Source organism: Conger conger, chromosome 9, assembly GCF_963514075.1.
Source record: "Conger conger chromosome 9, fConCon1.1, whole genome shotgun sequence".
NCBI lineage: Eukaryota > Metazoa > Chordata > Actinopteri > Anguilliformes > Congridae > Conger > Conger conger.
In genome coordinates, this window is record NC_083768.1 from 51,408,276 (window position 1) to 51,427,353 (window position 19,078).

Here is a 19,078-nt window from a genome sequence, read left to right on the forward strand (position 1 = left end):
TATGAATGGGTGAATGGAGAAGCATCAATTGTACAGCGCTTTGGATAAAGGCACTTTATAAATGCCTGCCATTTACCATTTAAAAAGGAAACAAGATTGGGTTTGATATTTGGGGATGACATTCAGGACTCGAGAAACAGGTTTAGTAAACGGCAATCTATCCAATGATCCAATGATTCATTGGCAGGTGATGCTTAACCTGTCATTGTATGGTTAAAAATAGATGCAAGCAAAAAATTATGCTGCAATTCGAGAAAGTGCAAATCCTCCAATCAGTATGCTTTAATAATTTCATCTACCATTCCATAGCCTTTATTTAATTCCCTTTATCATATCTGAATTTCATTTAAAGTCCATGTTTAAATTGTTTACTCCATCCATCCATCCATTATCTGAACCCGCTTATCCTGAACAGGGTCGCAGGGGGGCTGGAGCCTATCCCAGCATACATTGGGCGAAAGGCAGGAATACACCCTGGACAGGTCGCCAGTCCATCGCAGGGCACACACACCATTCACTCACACACTCACACACTCATACCTACGGGCAATTTAGACTCTCCAATCAGCCTAACCTGCATGTCTTTGGACTGTGGGAGGAAACCGGAGTACCCGGAGGAAACCCATGCAGACACGGGGAGAACATGCAAACTCCGACAGAGAGGCCCCGGCCGACGGGGATTCGAACCCAGGACCTCCTTGCTGTGAGGCGGCAGTGCTACCCACTGCACCATCCGTGCCGCCTAAATTGTTTACTCGAAATATCCAAAGCAACCCAACCAAACCCTTTTAATAGCCTTGATGTCTTCAACATGACAATTCTTACATTTACTCAAAAAACAAGACTCAATGAATAAGATAAATGACCGCTCATTTAATTACACAAATTTCAAGGAAACCACAGATCTATTCACAAACCAAGAGAGAAAAGAAATTAAAGAATTAAATAGTACTTTACTGATTATGATCTCACTGATTTATGACTGAATGACAGCTATTAAGTAAGTATCCTCATTAAAATATTATGCTTCACATTCATTTGCAATTTCCAATATGTGCATCACATTACTATTCTGGTCTGTTAGAGCTAACATGTATGTTGCAGAAAATCTAGGCTAGGAATACTCCAAATATTTTGATACATTTTAGTCACAGTATTCCTCATGCACATATCTTTGGGATATACACTAAGTGAGCACTTTATCGGGTATTTATTAGACTTATTTTTTTAGACTCAAGTCTTCTGCTGCTGTACCCTATCCACTTAGTGTTTTAACGCATTGAGTGTTCAGAGATGCTCTTCTGCATAGCACTGTAATGCATGGTTATTTGTGTTACTGTCACCTTCCTGTCAGCTTCAACCAGTCTGGCCCTTCTCCTCTGACCTTTCTCATTAACAACATGTTTTTGTCCACAAAACTGCTGCTCGCAGGATGTTTTTTGTTTTTTTGCACTATCTCTGCAAACTCTAGAGAGTGTTGTGCATGAAAATCTCAGGAGATCAGCAGTTACTCAAATCACCCAGTCTAGCAACAACAACCATTCGACGGTCAAAATCACTTAAATCACATCTCTTCCCCATTCTAACACTTGGTCTGAAAAACAGCTGAAACTCTTGACCACGTCTGCATGCTTTTATGCATTCACTTACTGCCACATGATTGGCTGATTAAATATTTGCATTTACAAGCTGGTGAAGAGGTCTACCCGAAAGTGCTCACTGAGTCTACATTCTGAAGAAGTCCATCTTCATGGCAACTTCTTGATTGTTATGAAAGCATTTACTGTGATTAAAAACTGTCATAGGTTCTGATGCAAAGGAAAATGTCAGCCAATCAAAGAAAGCACAGTGCATCCAAGAAATTTTTAGCTCAAAACACACAACATAATGTAAAACAACCAAAGAAATAGTTGTAAAAATAAAAATTAATCAAAAATTACTTTGCAGGATTACCCCTAATTTTCCTCCCCATGTATCTGAATGTAAACTTTGTTACACATGAAAAACTGCTTGTAATGATCTTGAATACTTAAAGCACTTATTTTAATTTCCATAAATCACACTTGCGAATAACAATAAAATTGCCTCAGCCACGGATTTTCTTACATGTGATAAGGTATTCTGGGTAGGCCTGCGTGTCATTGAAGATGACAAATAGGGTTGGCGAGTTCTCGTTGTCTACCACACTGTGGTATCTTAAGGGAATGTCAGAGTTCTCTTTCAGGGGTGCAGTCTTCATTTCATGCTTTCCCTGGGTAAAGTCTCCTGTTAGCACTTTTGTCACAAACACATACTTGTGTCCATCAGCATTGGGTGGGGAGTATTGGTCTGAGACAGACACAGATGAATTCACTGCAAAGTAGACCCCTTGGCCATACACAGTAGCTGCGGAAAGAAACCACAAAGTCATCAGATGAGCACAATGAAAAAACAAACTTCTATTTCTACTGTCTATTTATGAATTCCAGAAAGAAAAATACTACACGTGAAACCTTATCTAACCTTTGCATACAACCAAACATCGAATCAATGAACTAAAATGTAACACTGGCAGTTTGTATTTTCATACCGTTCTTCCCACAGAAGCTTCTGTTGAAACCATGAACACAGATCTCTTTCACACTTGTTTCACTTGTTCCATGGTATAGAGTTCTCTCCACCTCTGGGCCAGTGCCACTCTGTAGCATGCTGGCCTTTTTTAACTTGTACTGATTGTAAAGAAGCGCATTTGTAAGTTTGTCCACCTGTCAATCAGTCAAAAAGTAGGAGTTATACAACTTTGGATTTCACAATACACTGGACAGTTCAGTCTTTAACATGGTTGTAGATCTTCAAAATTGGGGACATAGTGCACATTTTGAGATGGGCCCAAAATCATACCTTTATGATTTTTATTTTGTTGTGGTATTCCTGAATACTGTCGTAAAACTCTCTGACAACATTCTGGAACTCATCGGAGTCCTCGTCAACTCTGGATGCTTCAGGCAGGTTGGATAAGAGGCTGAAATCATCATCTGACCGAGAAGATTGGGCAGTATTATTAAAACAGTCGAGGTGTAAAAATAAAATAAACATACCCATGCCAAAGGCTATGAGTATGGAGTTTTAGTTATTCCATTAGTTATTACATCAATATAATGTCTAGTTCAATGGATTGATAACACTGGATCTTAAATGAAATCTTGAAGCATTCAATTACGCTATGTATAATCAGGATGTATAGTATGTATGAGGCAAATCACTGAGAAAAGTTTTACTGCACCTGGAATGTCCATATTAAAGTCCATGGAACTCAGGATTTTCCTCTCAATACGAACAAACGTCCCAGAGGAAATGTTATATTCCTCCATTTTTTCTAAGTCAATACTGTAAGGTCTATCATCAAATACAATCTCAATCTTCTTCTGCCTCATTTTCCAGGCATTTTCTATAAAAACAGTTGCATCGGGAGGGTACGGTGTTTGCTGTGACTTTGAGTCATGCCATACCCACTCCACATTACGCAAAATTTCTGAATCAGACTCCATGTTCGAAATCTTGTTCAGCAGCTTCTTCAGGTCAGCAACTGCTTCCAAGACATAGTCCTTAAACCCTGAGACTGTGGCGGTGGTTCCCTGGATGTGAATTTCCACTGCATGTTTCCTTCGGATGAGATTCACACATTTCTTTTGGTGCTCGGACAGGCACTTAAGGCACTTGTGCTCCACCTTCTCCTGGCACTGCCTCAAGCTGACCTTCTTCCCAAGGGCAATGTCCACTCTGATGAGGTCATGGTTATAGCCAGCGAACACACGAATTACAGCAGTGTTGGCTGCTTTAATGGCATCCTGGAGCGAGATTTGGATGGCTTGTTCAAGCTGCAAATCAGTGGTGTTATCGTGCCGTATTTCTTTCTTAGACATTTCAATAGCTTTTTGCAGTTCCTCGTCTGCATCTTCTGCTTGGCTGCAGTGTTCCATGGAGTACTGTATTGCTAAGGACAGCATAGCATCCTCCTCAAGGTCTGTTTGTGTCATTCCAGCCTCCAGGGAGTGGCGATTGGCACAGGCCATCGCTTCTTCTACCTGTAGCTCTTCATTACCCACTCCTTCTGGCGTAGGCCGCAGTGCCTCTTCCACAGACATGGCAGAGTCATTCGCCTGGTTGTCTGTGTCACTGGATGAACTGTGAGCCATAGGTTCGGGAGCAGTGTACAAATCCTCTTTGTCCAGATCTTGTGTTGGATCAATGACTGAGACGAGCTTCTTTGCCTTCTCGATTAGATCTGTAATAATACATTCATAAATAAATACTACAGAAACACCAGTTAAACAGCCAATTCCATCAAGAGCATTGATTTAGACATTCAATAAATGTATTTGTGAAATCCAATTTATGAGTTATGATTGTTTTATGTCATCCTCCTTTCACATTAGCACATTTGAAAAAAAACCCAAAAAAAACAATGTGAGATATTAAACATTAAAAACAATAAATGTCTGTGCACTTTGACAAAGGGAACACATCTCTTGACCTACAGACCTCTGTCCGCACCATTGACATCATTAGAATTAACATCAGTCCTGTTTAAAGATGGACTCAGAGGTTGAACAGAACCATGGTTGCTGGCTGAGGAACTTCTCTGAAAGTTTTGCTGGGATGTCAATTTCCATGCCAATTCAAAGATGTCCTGGGTGAAAAATGAGAAATTAGCAGGTAAACAAGCCCATACTCAAATAGATTTTCCTGGCAGCCTGAGAATGTAACTTGTGGTTAGTCCTTTTGTCGATGTAAAATGTATGCTGCCCTAAATTATGGGGTCTCTTAAGTGCAAAGTGGCGATATTACTAAACGCAAAAAATATTTTTAAATCAACATAATAATAATAATAATAATAATAATAATAATAAATAAAACCTGAAGTTTACTATGAATCATGGCTGAGAAGGACTGGGTCACCTGGTCTTCCAGAGGTTCCCAGCGGACTTTCTCCATGCTGATGTAAACCTGAAATTTGGTCTGCATTTCTGCAAGGATGCTGGTTCCCTCTTCCTCAACCAGGAAACGGGACACGCCAGGCTGGTTTACGGTTATGGTTCTGGTAAGCACTGAGCTAACCACACTTCGCAGAATCTCATCCACATTCTGGCAGGCATTTGCGATCCCATGCAACTGTAAACCATTATAATGTCAGCACCACAAAGAAACCGATTTCTCATAGAGAATCTTTTCCTATGCCTCCAAATTTGGAATAGCCAGCTGTATTCATAGGCCTGTCCCAAATACTGAAATATCCCCCGGTTGATTCAAGAGAGCACAACTAAGCACATGCATTCAACATGCAGTCTCCTCCAAAAGTATTGGAACAGCAAGGTCAATTCCTTTGTTTTTACCATACACCTCCTGGTATTATTATCAGCATTTGTTAAACAAATTAGAACATATCACCTTTTGCATCAGACCACCCAATTTTTTGGTTAGCAAAAGTATCGAAACATGTGACTGACAGGTGTTTCTTGTTGCCCAGATGTGTCCTGTTAGATTGATTGGATAGTTCTGAATGTCTCCTCTTGGTTTTAGCCTTGGGTTTTTCCTGTGAAGACTGCATTTGTGTTCGAAAAGAAACCAAGATAAAGCCATTGGCGATAGCTTGTACAACAACTTGGAATGTCCTGAAAAAGAAAGACACCACCGGCGTACAGAGCAACAGTTCGACCAAGGAAAACAACAGCACTGTGAAGAAAAACCCAAAAACATGAGAAAGACATCACAAAATCTCCACAGGGCAGGGGTGAAGGTCTCAATCAACTGTTCAAAGAAAACTTAGAGAGCAGCAATATGGAGGATATACCACAAGAGGCAAGCCACTCATCAGTAGTAAGAATCAGAAGGCGAGATTATGATTTGGAAAGAAGTACAGAGATGAGCCACAAAAGTGGAACAACATTTTATGGACTGATGAGACCAAGACTAACCTCTACCAAAGTGACGGAAAGGCCAAAGTGTGAAGAAAGAAGGGATCCGCTCATCCAAAACATACAAGCTCATCTGTGAAGCACAATGGAAGAAGTGCCATGACTTGGGCTTGCATGGCTGCTTCTGGAGTGGGCTCACTAATCTTCATTGATGATGTAACTCATGACAGTAGAAGCAGGATGAATCTACAAAAATATTTTCTATCTGCCAACTTATGGAGAAATGCATCCAAACTAACTGTGAGGCACTTCATTATGCAGGAAGACAATGATCCAAAACACACTGCCAACACAAAGGACTTCATTAGGGAGAAAAAGTAGAAGGTTTTAGACTGGCCAAGTCAATCACCAGACCTGAACCCAATTGAGCATGCATTTCACCTCCTGAAGAGGAGATTGAAGGGGAAAAACCCTGAAACAAACAACTGAAAGAGGTTGCTGTAAAAGCATCACAAAGAAGAATGCAACAGTTTGGTGATGTTAATGGGTCGCAGGCTTAATGCATTTATAGCTAGCATGGGATATTCTACAAAAAATCAAGTGTACTTTCATGAACTCAAATAGTCTGTTCCAAAACCTTTGATTACCTTAAGAATTGATGGTCTGATACCAAAGGTGCTATGTTCTCAGTAGTTTAACACATCTAGGTGTAAATACCAGGAAATAAAAGCTGAAATTCCTCATTTTCTCATCTTTTAAATGTCAACCCCAAATGTATAGTGTATTGCAAAAACAAAGGAATTGGCCTTGCTGTTCCAATACTTTTGGAGGGGACCGTATGTCGGCAAGTGGCCTTTCTTCTCAATGCAGTCCACCAACTGAGCTGAACAGTGATCACACCTTAAGACAACACTACCTATTACTTGATTAAACTACCTGACTGCAACATTGATATACTTTAAATGGGTAATTCTGTAAAAAAATCTAACAGAAGTGTGGGAGTTCACCACTCCAATTTTGCTCAAATTTCGTCTAAATATTCTTTATATATTTCATAATGAACATTCAAAACATTAGCATCATTGGATTTGTCATTCTAGAGATGCTGGCTCTTAAAGAGGAGGAGGGGGTGGTAACTGGGGTTTATGTCAATTTTGGAGCATCATTTGGCAATAAAGCAGGGAAAAACCTGAAAATGTGTAGTCTGACACAATTTTCTATCTAGTTTCAGATTAGTCCAATTTTCATAATATTCCTCCATTATTTCAAAGTCAATAATGTAAGATTTATCATCATGAACAATAAGGATCTTCTTTCGTCTTATTTTCCTTATTTATTGAATATATAAAGAACATTTAGTCTGAGCAAAATTGTAGTGGTCAACTGTAACACCTCTGGTAGATTTTTCACAGAATGATAAAATATCCATTTAACTGAATAAGTATGAAATAAAACAATTATGAAACCTTCTACTACACCATCCTTGATACTTGAAGACACTATGAAGGCATGATAATCCCTTACAAGATAAAACACATACTCTAAATCCAGTGACGTCTTCCGATTCCAATGGAAATATCGAGACTGGTTCCATGTCGGCCAATAGTTGGTGACAGTGGATCTGAATGTATTTCAGCATCCCAGGCTCCATGGTAATCACAGTCTCCACTTGGATAGGCGTGCTAAGAAAGCCAATGATACTGTCCTTCTTCTCATTCTCCATACCTGCCAGAGTCACAACTTTAATGTGTTCTTCGCTGTTGGTGACAGAGCAGAACCCCAAAGAATCTAAGAATACAAACCACTCCTTGGAATATAGCATGCACTCGTATTCTGGGGCGATTACTATGTTGAATTCACAAATCAAAGACTTGATACATTTACAGGCTTCATCCACTGCCTCCAGAGACGATGACGTGACTGTGACCATGCAATCCGACACTGTGTACATGGATGGCAGGCCCTGCTCTTTCAGATGCTCCAGTAGTCTGCCTTTCACCTCTTCCCTAACAAGTAGTCTCATCTTCTCCTCGTCAAAGAGTAGATTTGCCTGTGCAATTCCAATGAGGAACTCAAGGATTTGACTCTTCAGCTGTTCGACACCAGGTTGGCTTGGCCCAGAGATCTTCACAGCACTGTCCGTGATTCTGATGTCAAAGCTAGAATGAGACTTTTGGAGGTCTTGGAAGAGAAGGCTACTTTTCAACAGGCTGAGTTTCATTGGGTCTGGCATGGAAATTATACCAGAAAAAGGTGTAGAAGGTTCACCGGGTAGAATGTTCTCCTTGTTTGGTTCAGCTGCTCCGGTCCCTGGAGCTGGGGCAACCCGATCCATAGCCCTTCCTACTGTTTCCACTCCCCATACTGAGGAGGGATGGATTTCTGAAACCGATGTATCCATCGCTATGAGAGGACTCTCTTCTCTACCAAGACTGCTTGAGAGCACATTTTCTACATTATCGCTCACTTCCCCAGTACCATTCAGAGGGCTCAAAGATTGTGGGTTCGCTTTTCTTTCCATGAAGTCATAGTAAGGTTGGATGTTCAAATTACAGTTCTCCAGTTTGTGGGTCTGTCTCAGTATGTGTTCCACAGCTGTAAAATGAAAGTAGTAAATTAGTAGAAATCCACACTAAAATCACTACTGCTTCCACTGATAAAGCATAATGTAAAATTATTGATTTGAACAGCATATAATTTATAACACATAAAATGCTACCCACATTATTCTGTATGAGATAAAATATGTTCACAAGATCATAGAAAGATTGGTGTAAATAAACAACGATTGAATAAGACTCAAGTTAATTTAAGCCCCCTTCAAATTGAAATTATGAAGCATCTTACTTTCAAAGTCCACAAAGTTGACTTTGGCTCTCCCAGCTGACATCATGTTGACTTCCTTCACCTTCCCCCCACCCCCACATCTATTCTCAAAATAAAGAGTGAGCAAATCTTCAGTGGTACTGGGAGCAAAGTTCTCCACCAAAATGCCATTTGTCTGGTTGATCTGTTCCAGGTGAATTGTGGCTCCATCCAAAAGCTTTGCACTGATTTTTGTAGCCAATCTTTGAATTTCTATCCAGAAAAATCAGAACATTTACCACATGTCATTCACAACATAATTTTACAGTGTCTTCATATAGTGCCTGTATTTACAGTACCAATATTACACAAATAGGTACAATTTCAATATGTTATCATATAAAATGTGTTCCCTCTGTTTATGTTTATTTGTTTAATCATTATTTTGAAGGAAAATGGCTGTTACAAACCTTCCTTTGAGATTGGTTTGTGAAAATGAATCAGCGCCAAGTCTTTCCCTTTGGAAGGGTATAACGTGTAGTCTCCATCTTTCATCCCAGTGACGTTCTCCACATATAGCTCCAGCAACTCCAGGTTGGTGCTGGGGTGCATCCCACGGAGCAGCAACTTCCCAGGATCCTTAAGGGCTTGCTTTCTAACTGTAAGCAAAAAACCCTGCAGCACATGGCGTTCTTTGGCTAAAACCCTTGCAGCAACTGTGAAAAAGACAGTGAAAGGTGCAAATGCCAATAAGTGAAATTATATTTTAAACTATAGCTTGCAAAATACAAGATATTCCCTTTAGTCAACCACCCATACATGTCACAGTATTCATTTAATAACATTAATATTATATGACTTACCCTCTGCTTCTTCGAATACCAACACTGCACAGCTACCTCTCCTGTTCAGAGACAACAGTGGTCCCCCTCCAGAACGCTTGTTTTCAAAGTACAACCCCAAGAATTCATCCTCAACTGCGGCAGGTATTTCGGACACCTCAACAGTCCGGTCCTCCAGGATTTCCTCAGACATGTTTCTTGATAAAAGATAAACATTTTTTTTAATTACATTGTCTTACAATTTTTTCTTCCCGTGAAAAAATCCTGAATAATTCGGAGCAGATGTGCCTTCAATGGAAATCTTTTGCTGTTACCCTTTAGTACTTTCAAAATATTGTATTTCCCGATAGCTATAATTGTGCCGCCGTGGTTACACAATTCATAGTAATGAGAAATTATAGGACAACGCAACACCACTGTCGAAAGGGCTACGACAGTTAACAGCTATAGACTTCACTTGAAGCCATACCTGTCCAGAATGTAAACAAGTAACGTAGACTAAGAGATTATTCGCGGTCAGACGTCATTTTTCTACAACGTTGCGTAACACCCAAACGTAGAAAATCGTATGCTTAGTATACTACGTTTAAATGAAAAGCAGACGGAAATTCAGTAGTAGTAGTTTGGGGTTCCGCTTATTTACGTTGAAGCGAGCTACTGACCAAGTGCTGACCAGCTATGTTAAAGTACCTAGCTAAGGCCCTGGCCGTTCATAAATTTACGCTAATCACGATAACTTTTTCGCATATCTAGCTAGGCGTACAAATTATTTCATATAGTTCTGGCTATGCTGCTAGTCTAAATTAATCTAGAATGTACATTTGTTGAGAGATTTAGATTTCGATTGACTTCCAGTAATTTACCTGAATGTAATTGTTAATCAATCCAAATTGGCAAAAATTGAAAACACGCAGCTAGCAACACCTCGAACTGAGCAAACTAGCGAGACCGGCTAGCTCGCTAGCAAATTCAATATCTAAATGATCTGTATAGCTACATAAGTATTTACTTGGGATTAGTTAATGTTGCCAACTAACCCGACTGGAGCAATATATTTAGTTAGAACTATGTGAATACAGTTCCGCGGTTTCGTTCACAAATTCGTATACTACATTTCAGAAAATAGAAAATGAAACTAGCTAAGGTTTGCTAGCTGCATCACAAGCAACGTTACTTGCGTAGGTACCCTAACTAGCTACTTTGTCTTGACAAAAGATATGCTAGCAGGTCTAATTTCGAATTGTCGTTTACAACATCTCATAGGCAGCTACATGGAAGCGCAATTTGAGAAATATTTGATTAATTTACCTGAAAGATTTTCAGCATGCACGTCACTGTCATGGTTGTAGCTAGCTAAACACGGAAATGTTATTGTGCTGACTGACTTCCTGGTACACAAGTGCACTGCACTCCGACTGCGCTCTCTTTTTCTTTTTTCTTTTTCGACTGCGCTCTCAAGAACAGCCGGTGGCAGTGAGCAGCGAACTTCAGCAAGGGGCGGGCCCAATTCAATTTATCGATATGATTAAATACAATCTATAAATTGCCTAAGACACAAGTATATACAAATGGAATACTCTTTCCCGTTAAGTAGGGGTACAGGAAGAGGACCCCCTTTATCACCTTCCCTGTTCGCTTCAGCGAATAGCAAGATGTATCATAGCACATCTATGCCAGTTCATAGCAAGATGTATCCCGGAGAGCCTCACCATTTTTAAGTGGGAAATGCATATATCTTGGATATTTAAATACAAGGGCAAATTTCTTCCCTTAATTTAAGATCTTAAAATTTAATCTTGAGAGGTGATCTGACTTGAAAATCAACTTAATGGATAGAATAAACCTTGATGTGGTTACCAAAATGTATATATGGGCCATTCCACAGAAGTTGTGCAAATTGTTGTCGCTCTCTGATAAAATAAATAGACAAATAAAATATTTCAATGCTATATAACTCATTAGATAATGGTGTGCTTTAATAAAACCATATATAGCGTCACTGAGCATTTTATTAGGAACCCAATACTAATACTTTTATAGGGCCTCCCTTTGCCTTCAAAACAGCCTCAATACTTTGTGGCATGGGCTCCACTTCTTTGAGATTTGGATCCATGTTCACATGATTGTATCATGCAATTTCTGCAGATTTGTCAGCTACACATCTCCTGTTCTACCATATCCCAAAAGCTTCGGATTCAGAATTCAGATCCGCCACTGAAGAACATTGCACTCATTGTAATGTTCATGAAACCAGTTTGAGATAACACAGACACAGATTGCCGTAAGATTTAGCGGTCTGAGGATCTGCACAGAAGTGTGGTCACTGGTCACACAAGTGTTTGTGATTTACGGTACATTATTGGAGTTATTTTTATCTGCATTACTATGTTAATAGTTCATTTTTATCAATTAACAAAATGCAAAGTGAGTGAACAGAAGAAAAATCCAAATCAAATCAATATTTGGTGTGACCACACTTTGCCTTCAAACCAGCATCAATTATTCTAGGTACACTTGCACAACATCAGGGATTTTGGAGGCATACAGTCAGGTGTGTGATTAACCAATTATACCAAACAGGAGCTAATGATCATCAATTTAATATGAAGGTTGCAACACAATCATTAACTGAAACAGAAACAGCTGTATAGGAGGGTTAAAACTGGGTGAGGCACAGCCAAACTCTGCTTCCAAGGTGAGCTTGCTGAAGACAGTTTAATGTCAGAAGTCATACACCATGGCAAGACTGAGCATAGCAACAAGAAACAAGGTAGTTATACTGCATGAGCAAGTCTCTCCCAGGCAGAAATTTCAAGGCAGACAGGGGTTTCCAGATGTGCTGTCCAAGCAAATACGGAATTCTGCTTGGCCGAGACGTGTCTTGTCGGCGATCATTCATTTTCTATGGCCCTGATAATGAGAACAGATTGTACAGGTGTCTAGATTTTTTCCCCCAGCTAAAATATCCAAAGATATAAATACGGGCAACTGTAGGTTACATATTGAGTTACTTTGCACTGTTGGAAATATAACCAACAGTGCAAAGTATCTTTCAAACATAATGTAACTGAGCGGTTAGGCAATGAAATAACTTGAATGAAACTTTTACGGGCTGTGATCAGAAAAACAACAAGCAGTGCCACGAGCGCAGAGAAATATACTTGGACACGGATCGCACCAGGTGGCTAAAACATATACAAAACTCAACGGAATACTGAGGTGTTTCTATGTTCCAGTTCAAAATGGAAAGGGTCAGCCGTACTCCGTCCAGTTGCATGCCACTAAAGTCTGGAATACACCGTCAATTTTCGATAAATCACTTTCCATTATTTTTTTGTGAGCGAACGTTAGTTAATTGCCTAACGTTGTATTTCCTTTCGGCAATGGTGAGCTAGCGAACTTTTGTTTGGTTTTAGTCACAGCAGGCGATTTTAGGCTGCTTGAAACATTTTTTTCTCACCTACAGGGACTATTTATTCTCCCGTTACCATTGTGTTTCAATTATTGCATTTGTTTTGAAATACATCAATCATCGCTCCATTACTTTGGCAAGTTAGCCGTGCTTTAAGCGGGATAATACCATATGAACACGTCAGTTATGAGGAAATAACTGCCCTTCAGGGTGGTAAATGCGTAGTCAACTTGTTTCCATAAGGTACAGGTGATGATGTTGTTTCAAGGCAAGGCAAGTTTATTTATATTGCGCATTTTATATAAAAAGATAATTCAAAGGCTTGACATTGGCATAAAAACACACAAAAAACAAAAATAGATACTTTTTTTATATTAAAAAAATAATATTAATAAAAGATTTAACATTTAACATTTATATATACATGTACACTGATTTGCCAGCAATACATATTGCATTAACATTATAAGCAAAATGACTTTTCAGACTACTACTCAAGCTGGGTATACACTGTGTGATTTTTACCAGGATTCTGCAGCCGCAGTCAAAAATTTCAAAATCATAGAGGAAATCATTCGTTGTGAGCCAAAATCTGTCTTCGATATCTCAGTCTGGCATACACTCAGATGGCCAATTCAGTGAATCTTTGCCTCTGACGGAAGATTGCCAGTGGCTGTGTCTGAAATTGCACACTTGTGTACCTGATCGTTAACTTGATTTACACACTAACTAGTCCACAGGTCTGCACAGCCAGTGTCAGCTACTTCCAGCCAAAATCGTGCCATGTAACAGCTATTACTTGCATGTGGATAAAGTAGCCTAGGCTAATTCATTCCACTGTTAAAATGGCATTGCTTTTTCTCCCACTCTCAAACCGTTGCATCCCATAAGTAGCCAAAGCTGAGACACCCATTAGTAACAATGTAGCTAATGTCCAAAAGGAAAGCAAGAAAATAAACCTTTAGAATAAGGGTGGCCGGTAGCGTAGTGGTTAAGGTACATGACTGGGACACGCAAAGTCGGTGGTTCGATCCCCGGTGTAGCCACAATAAGATCTGCACAGCCGTTGGACCCTTGAGAAAGGCCCTTAACCCTGCATTGCTCCAAGATTGTCTCCTGCTTAGTCTAATCAACTGTACGTCGCTCTGGATAAGAGTGTCTGCCAAATGCCATTAATGTCATGTAATGAATAACTTTTTCCAGGCAAAAAAATTCTGCGCGTGGATGTCAGATGCCACTGTAATCATAGGATGGAATCTCTGCTCTTATTATACAATTGTAAAAGACTGCCGATATAGTGTACAGCCAGCGTCAGAAAGCCACCAGAATTAAATTAAGTCAATCAAAATGACTTTTCAGACCAACAAAAGGTTCTAAAGACAATGAAATGTAAAGACGATCTAATGACTTTGTCACACTTTAAAACAAATAATTCAGACAAAGAAGTCTGTCAGTGAGGAAGCTGGCATCTAGATGGGATTACTCACATTATTTGGCTCGTTGAGCAATCTCTAAACCTGGTCAGTTTTTTAATCTGAGTATACAATGTGCTGGTTAAATTAGACATGATGTTTACACTGTACTTGCGTAATAGGCGCTTGTGAGCAGTATCACGTGGGTTAGAACAGCCTATGATACAGTATCCCGTTCTGACCATCGCCTGTCCAATCACTATGAACTGCCTTGTCTGTGTCATTACTGTTTGCTGGCTATTGAACTTGGGACTGTAATTCTGAACAAATCTACATATTCTGCCATTTGCAAGTCGGTGCTTGGTTTCTGATTGCCTGCCCGTGACAGAACAATCTGGCCAACATGGAACAGACTCCATCACAGCCTAAGGCATTTGTCTGGGGCAGCACGGAATGGAGATCCACTCATTACAGCAGGCTGTCCATCATCTCTTTGGTCAGATGTCTTCCATGATCATACTGGCCCAGGACTCCGTTGCTTCCTCTCAGACTGCCAGTTCGGCCACCGCCCAAGCCATTCCCAGGGGATTTCGAGGAACCTTGTCTCCCCCCACCAGAGCGCTACTCTGGAGAGCCAGGATCCTGCCGAGCTTTTCTGGCACAGTGCTTACTTATATTTGAACTGCAGCCCTCTTCGTTCACCCTGCTTTCTGGTAAGGTGCAGCTGTTTTTGGAGACAGGAGATCCAGCCACTTCTACAGTCTCTTCCTTCTCCACGGAAATGAAGTGTCTTTGACCGCACCGCTGTGACATATTCTGCGGCTTATGCAGGACCAACACAGTGTGAAACACATGAAGTGTAGGCTACACAGACCACTTAGCTCTATAATGCAGACACAACATGAAGCGGGGCTGGATGGCTCTGCCCTTCCTGTATCCCAGTCTGATGTACTCGGAATTAGTGGCTTTTTGCCCCAGCTACATACATGCACCGTGGGAAAAAAATCCACCAAAAATTCAAGACAGCACTATATTTTCTTCTGTAAATAAATTAGATTTTTCTATTTTGGGTTAAAAGGTTTTAGGCAAAATGTAATAGTGCCTTACATTTGCCATTGGTACCACATTTTCTTAGGGCAGGTTGACCGGGCCCTTTGGAATTTCCTTGCCAAAAGCATATTAAAGGCAGACTATGCAGGAATTTCTAGCTTGCTTCCCTCTTGTGTTTGTACATGAAAAACAGCTTTAATAGTCGCTTTCCACACAGATCATTTAATTTTGTATTTGTATTTAGTTAGCCAATTTGAGCTAAACATTAGCTAGTGGTGAAACTAGCCACTGATGCTAGTGCTAACACCAGTGGATTTCAAGGTGTGGTATGGACTTGAAAAGAGAAATTACAATAAAATATGTAAATTAGCTAATTTGCATACTTTATTCAAGATGATGGAAATTATAAATTCAAACCTTTTTGTTGCAGCTGTAGGGAAGAATACATTGCCTGCTTCATTGTTCTTGGATGGTCACCTAACACCTCAATCATACTGAATAATCAAGGGGGGTTAGGAAGCCCATACTGAATGATCAAGGGGGGTTCACTGTCTGCTTTGCTGACAATGACCATTTGGTTTCCTTGATCACATCATATGCATTCAAAATAATGTGTATTCGTCTGCCTGTGACCCAATCAGCAACAACTACCTGTATTTTACATCAGGAGGTTTGGGGCATAAAAGCTTATTCCTTTGTAACATGAGTTTGTAATTGAACTGCCTTGCTTTTACCCGGTATACTGTAATTAAAGACTATTTTTGCTATCTTAATACATTGTTGCTAACCTGATATCGGACTACTTGTTTTACTTCACAAAGGACCAAATTCCTACACAGCCTATAATCTGAACCAAGTAAGAAACTGTTACAATTCTTTCAGATTCTAAATGAGATATGCTTGAAAATAGTTTTGAGCAATTTTTTTATTACCAGTGCTCATTAGTAATTCTTCTAGAAATGTCAGATTTTTCATTTCAGGATCTAACAATGAGAATTGTGATGCTGTACCCGCCCCTAAAGCTTATAACAAGAAAATAATTGGATAGAAATAAACACTCACCTGGATATGGAGTAAAGGTTTGCAAAGTTTCATAATGATAGGATGACTATGCACTGAGAAATAGTCAAAAAGTCAGGTTATATTGTAAAAGGTTATAAGTCAGGTTTTCAGAAAATCAACTCCAAAGATAGAAATGGTAAATAACTATACTGATTTCACCATACACATAGTGTAATCATTCAAAAGGTGGTATTATCCTGAAAGTTAAAACTGCAACAGTAAACAGAAAAATGTAAATTTGGCTAAATATAATATTTTTTCAGCGGAACAGAACCTTCAGGCCATTGAACAGTGTTGATTTTACATGCCAATTGTTGCTTGGTGGTGAGCCATTATCTCCCCTTGAACATCTTGATTTTATTTTTGCAGGCCAGCAGCATGGTGACAATGTATTCGTGGTTTCCATCATGCTGTCCTGTGTGGTGGAAGCCGTGCAAGAGGTTATTTTCCCAGTAGTGCTGCCAGTTTCCTCCCTTGTCTGCCCCAAATCCAAAAACATTCACCTGGGACCAAGAGGAAGTGGATGGAAATTTTCATGTTAAACTTAATAGATTTCATAAATAGAATTCCAGTGATGAACAAAAAACACCCTGTAAATAATACCTTTATTAGAAATCAACAATATAATTACTATTGTATTCACACAAGAACAATAGGACACGGGCAGATGAATACAAATGTCCATCAAGGCTTGATATTGGCTACTACTGTATCTAAAACAAAATAAACACTTAATATTAAATCCCAAAGGATAGCATTAAAAGCACCATGAAAACATCATATACAGTAAAAAAGCCTTTACTATTAATATCTAAGTGAACAGAAGGGAACATGACCTCTAAATAGTACAATGTTAAACATGACACATTTGCTCAAATTTTAGAGCAAGATTACTTTTTATTTACATTTTTTACAGTTTCATAATAATATAAAAGGAAAAAGGCCCTGTGCAAAATTTGGGAGCCCTGCCAATTCGTACTTTGTAACTCCTCCTCGAGCAATTATACAGCTTGTAAACGCTTTTTGTAGCTAGATAAGAGTCTTTCAATTCTCTTTTCAGAGTTTTTCCCCATTCGCAAAACACCTCTAGCTCAGAAATATTCTTCGGCCTAAAATAGGGTCGCATCACCTGTAATTAATATAGGGTAATTAGGACTGCCGGTTGCACAAGGGAGTATGAACGGAGTGCCATCTGGTGGCCCAGAGAGGCAACACCCAGAACAGACCAAAGCAGGCAGAGACCCAGGACAGATATTTGGTGGAATCTTCCTTCCACAATATTTCCTGTGCCCCCAGCTGCCACACAACCCCAACACATAATGGATCCACCTCCAAGCTTCACAGTAGGCAAGGTGTTCTTCTCTACAAAGGCTTCACCCTTTTTTCTCCAAACATACTTTGGTGATGACCAGAAAGTTCAATTTTGGTTTCATCACTGCAAAGCACATTGTTCCAAAAGCCTTCAGGCTTCTCAATGTTTTCTTTTGCATACTTCAGACACATAATTTTGTGTTGAGGTCATTCTTTCTGGCAACTCTGCCATGTAGGTCTTTGTTGTTTGAAGTATGTTGTATTGCTATACAGCTAGACCTTTGTTTGCTACTCTTTTTTGCAGCTCTTTTGCAGTGATGTGTGGGTTCTTCTGAGCATTTCTCACCAGGTCTCATTTTCTAATGTTTCTGATAGTGGAAATAGGTAGTTTGAAACATTGAGAGTTTTTGTAGCCTTCTCTTCTAGGTGGAAAAGAACCATCTTCATTCTGACACATTTGAATAAGTGTTTAGAGGAACCCATGGTTGTTAACACCAGACAGAACAGCCACTGCAGTTGGATACTTTAGAAGGCATGGAGTTACTTCAGATTAAAACGTTCAGCCCTGGAATTATACTCACCTCACTCATTGAGTAAATCACCTGGGTCTGGGCCGTAGTAATTATCTTTTCAAAAAGTAACAAAGAATAATGCAAAAGGATTCCCAAACTTTTGCACAGGGCCCTTTTCTTTTTCTCAAAATTTGCAGAAAGGTCTTATGGTTCAGGTTTAAACCTGACATTTAAACCAGGGGTGCCCACATTTTTTCACCCCATTGTATGTGGTCCTAACAAGACATTACCAAGATTTAGAAGTGATTCAGTAATGGTCAATGAAATTTGATGTTGCAAATATTATATCGGTGCCTCCTCATGCATACAGGAACATTTTACAAATACTAGATGGCAGTATATGCCAACTCAAACGCCCACTGCATCCAGTACCAGCCAAAGAAAATTGCTGCACTTTGCTCTAGCTTTATCCAAACAACTGAGGTAAAAATAATGTGATATATCTATAAGATGTTCTTACCTCATCACATATGTGAATGGCAAACATTAACGTTAAGAAACCAGTAGAGGGATACAACCCATGGCCTTTAAGCCAGAAATCATAGACGTACTTGAAGAAAGTGGGGCTGTAAATTAACACCTGTGTCAAAAGAAAGTATTAAGTTACAGAATGAGAACATAATACATGCTACAGGTAACATTTGCATATTCACTCACTTCAGTTAGGACAACTCACGTATTTAGATAAAATATTGTAATGAATATGTAAGATTTTTAG

At 39.5% G+C, this 19,078-nt stretch overlaps 2 protein-coding genes across 2 annotated transcripts in view; both read right to left on the reverse strand.

Annotated features, from left to right (window-relative positions):
- Nucleotides 1–853: 853 nt before the first annotated feature.
- parp10 (poly(ADP-ribose) polymerase family member 10) lies at nucleotides 854–10,949 on the reverse strand. Its single transcript, XM_061256283.1, has 11 exons — nucleotides 10,850–10,949; nucleotides 9,563–9,738; nucleotides 9,170–9,415; nucleotides 8,742–8,972; nucleotides 7,435–8,489; nucleotides 4,939–5,151; nucleotides 4,522–4,669; nucleotides 3,263–4,264; nucleotides 2,881–3,014; nucleotides 2,570–2,744; nucleotides 854–2,385 (listed from the first exon to the last, which is right to left on the reverse strand). The coding sequence occupies exons 2-11, from the start codon at nucleotides 9,732–9,734 to the stop codon at nucleotides 2,087–2,089; spliced, it is 3,675 nt and encodes a 1,224-aa protein (XP_061112267.1). The 5' UTR covers nucleotides 9,735–9,738; nucleotides 10,850–10,949; the 3' UTR covers nucleotides 854–2,086.
- Nucleotides 10,950–16,504: 5,555 nt separating this feature from the next.
- Nucleotides 16,505–19,078, reverse strand: part of LOC133137233 (CMP-N-acetylneuraminate-beta-galactosamide-alpha-2,3-sialyltransferase 1-like) — a 40,870-nt gene continuing 38,296 nt past the window's right edge. The window contains exons 6-7 of the mRNA XM_061255370.1: nucleotides 18,821–18,940; nucleotides 16,505–16,980 (exon numbers count right to left, since the gene is read on the reverse strand). Of these exons, the coding sequence (XP_061111354.1) occupies nucleotides 16,810–16,980; nucleotides 18,821–18,940 (291 nt within the window). The 3' untranslated portion in view covers nucleotides 16,505–16,809. The remainder of the gene's footprint in view (nucleotides 16,981–18,820; nucleotides 18,941–19,078) is intronic.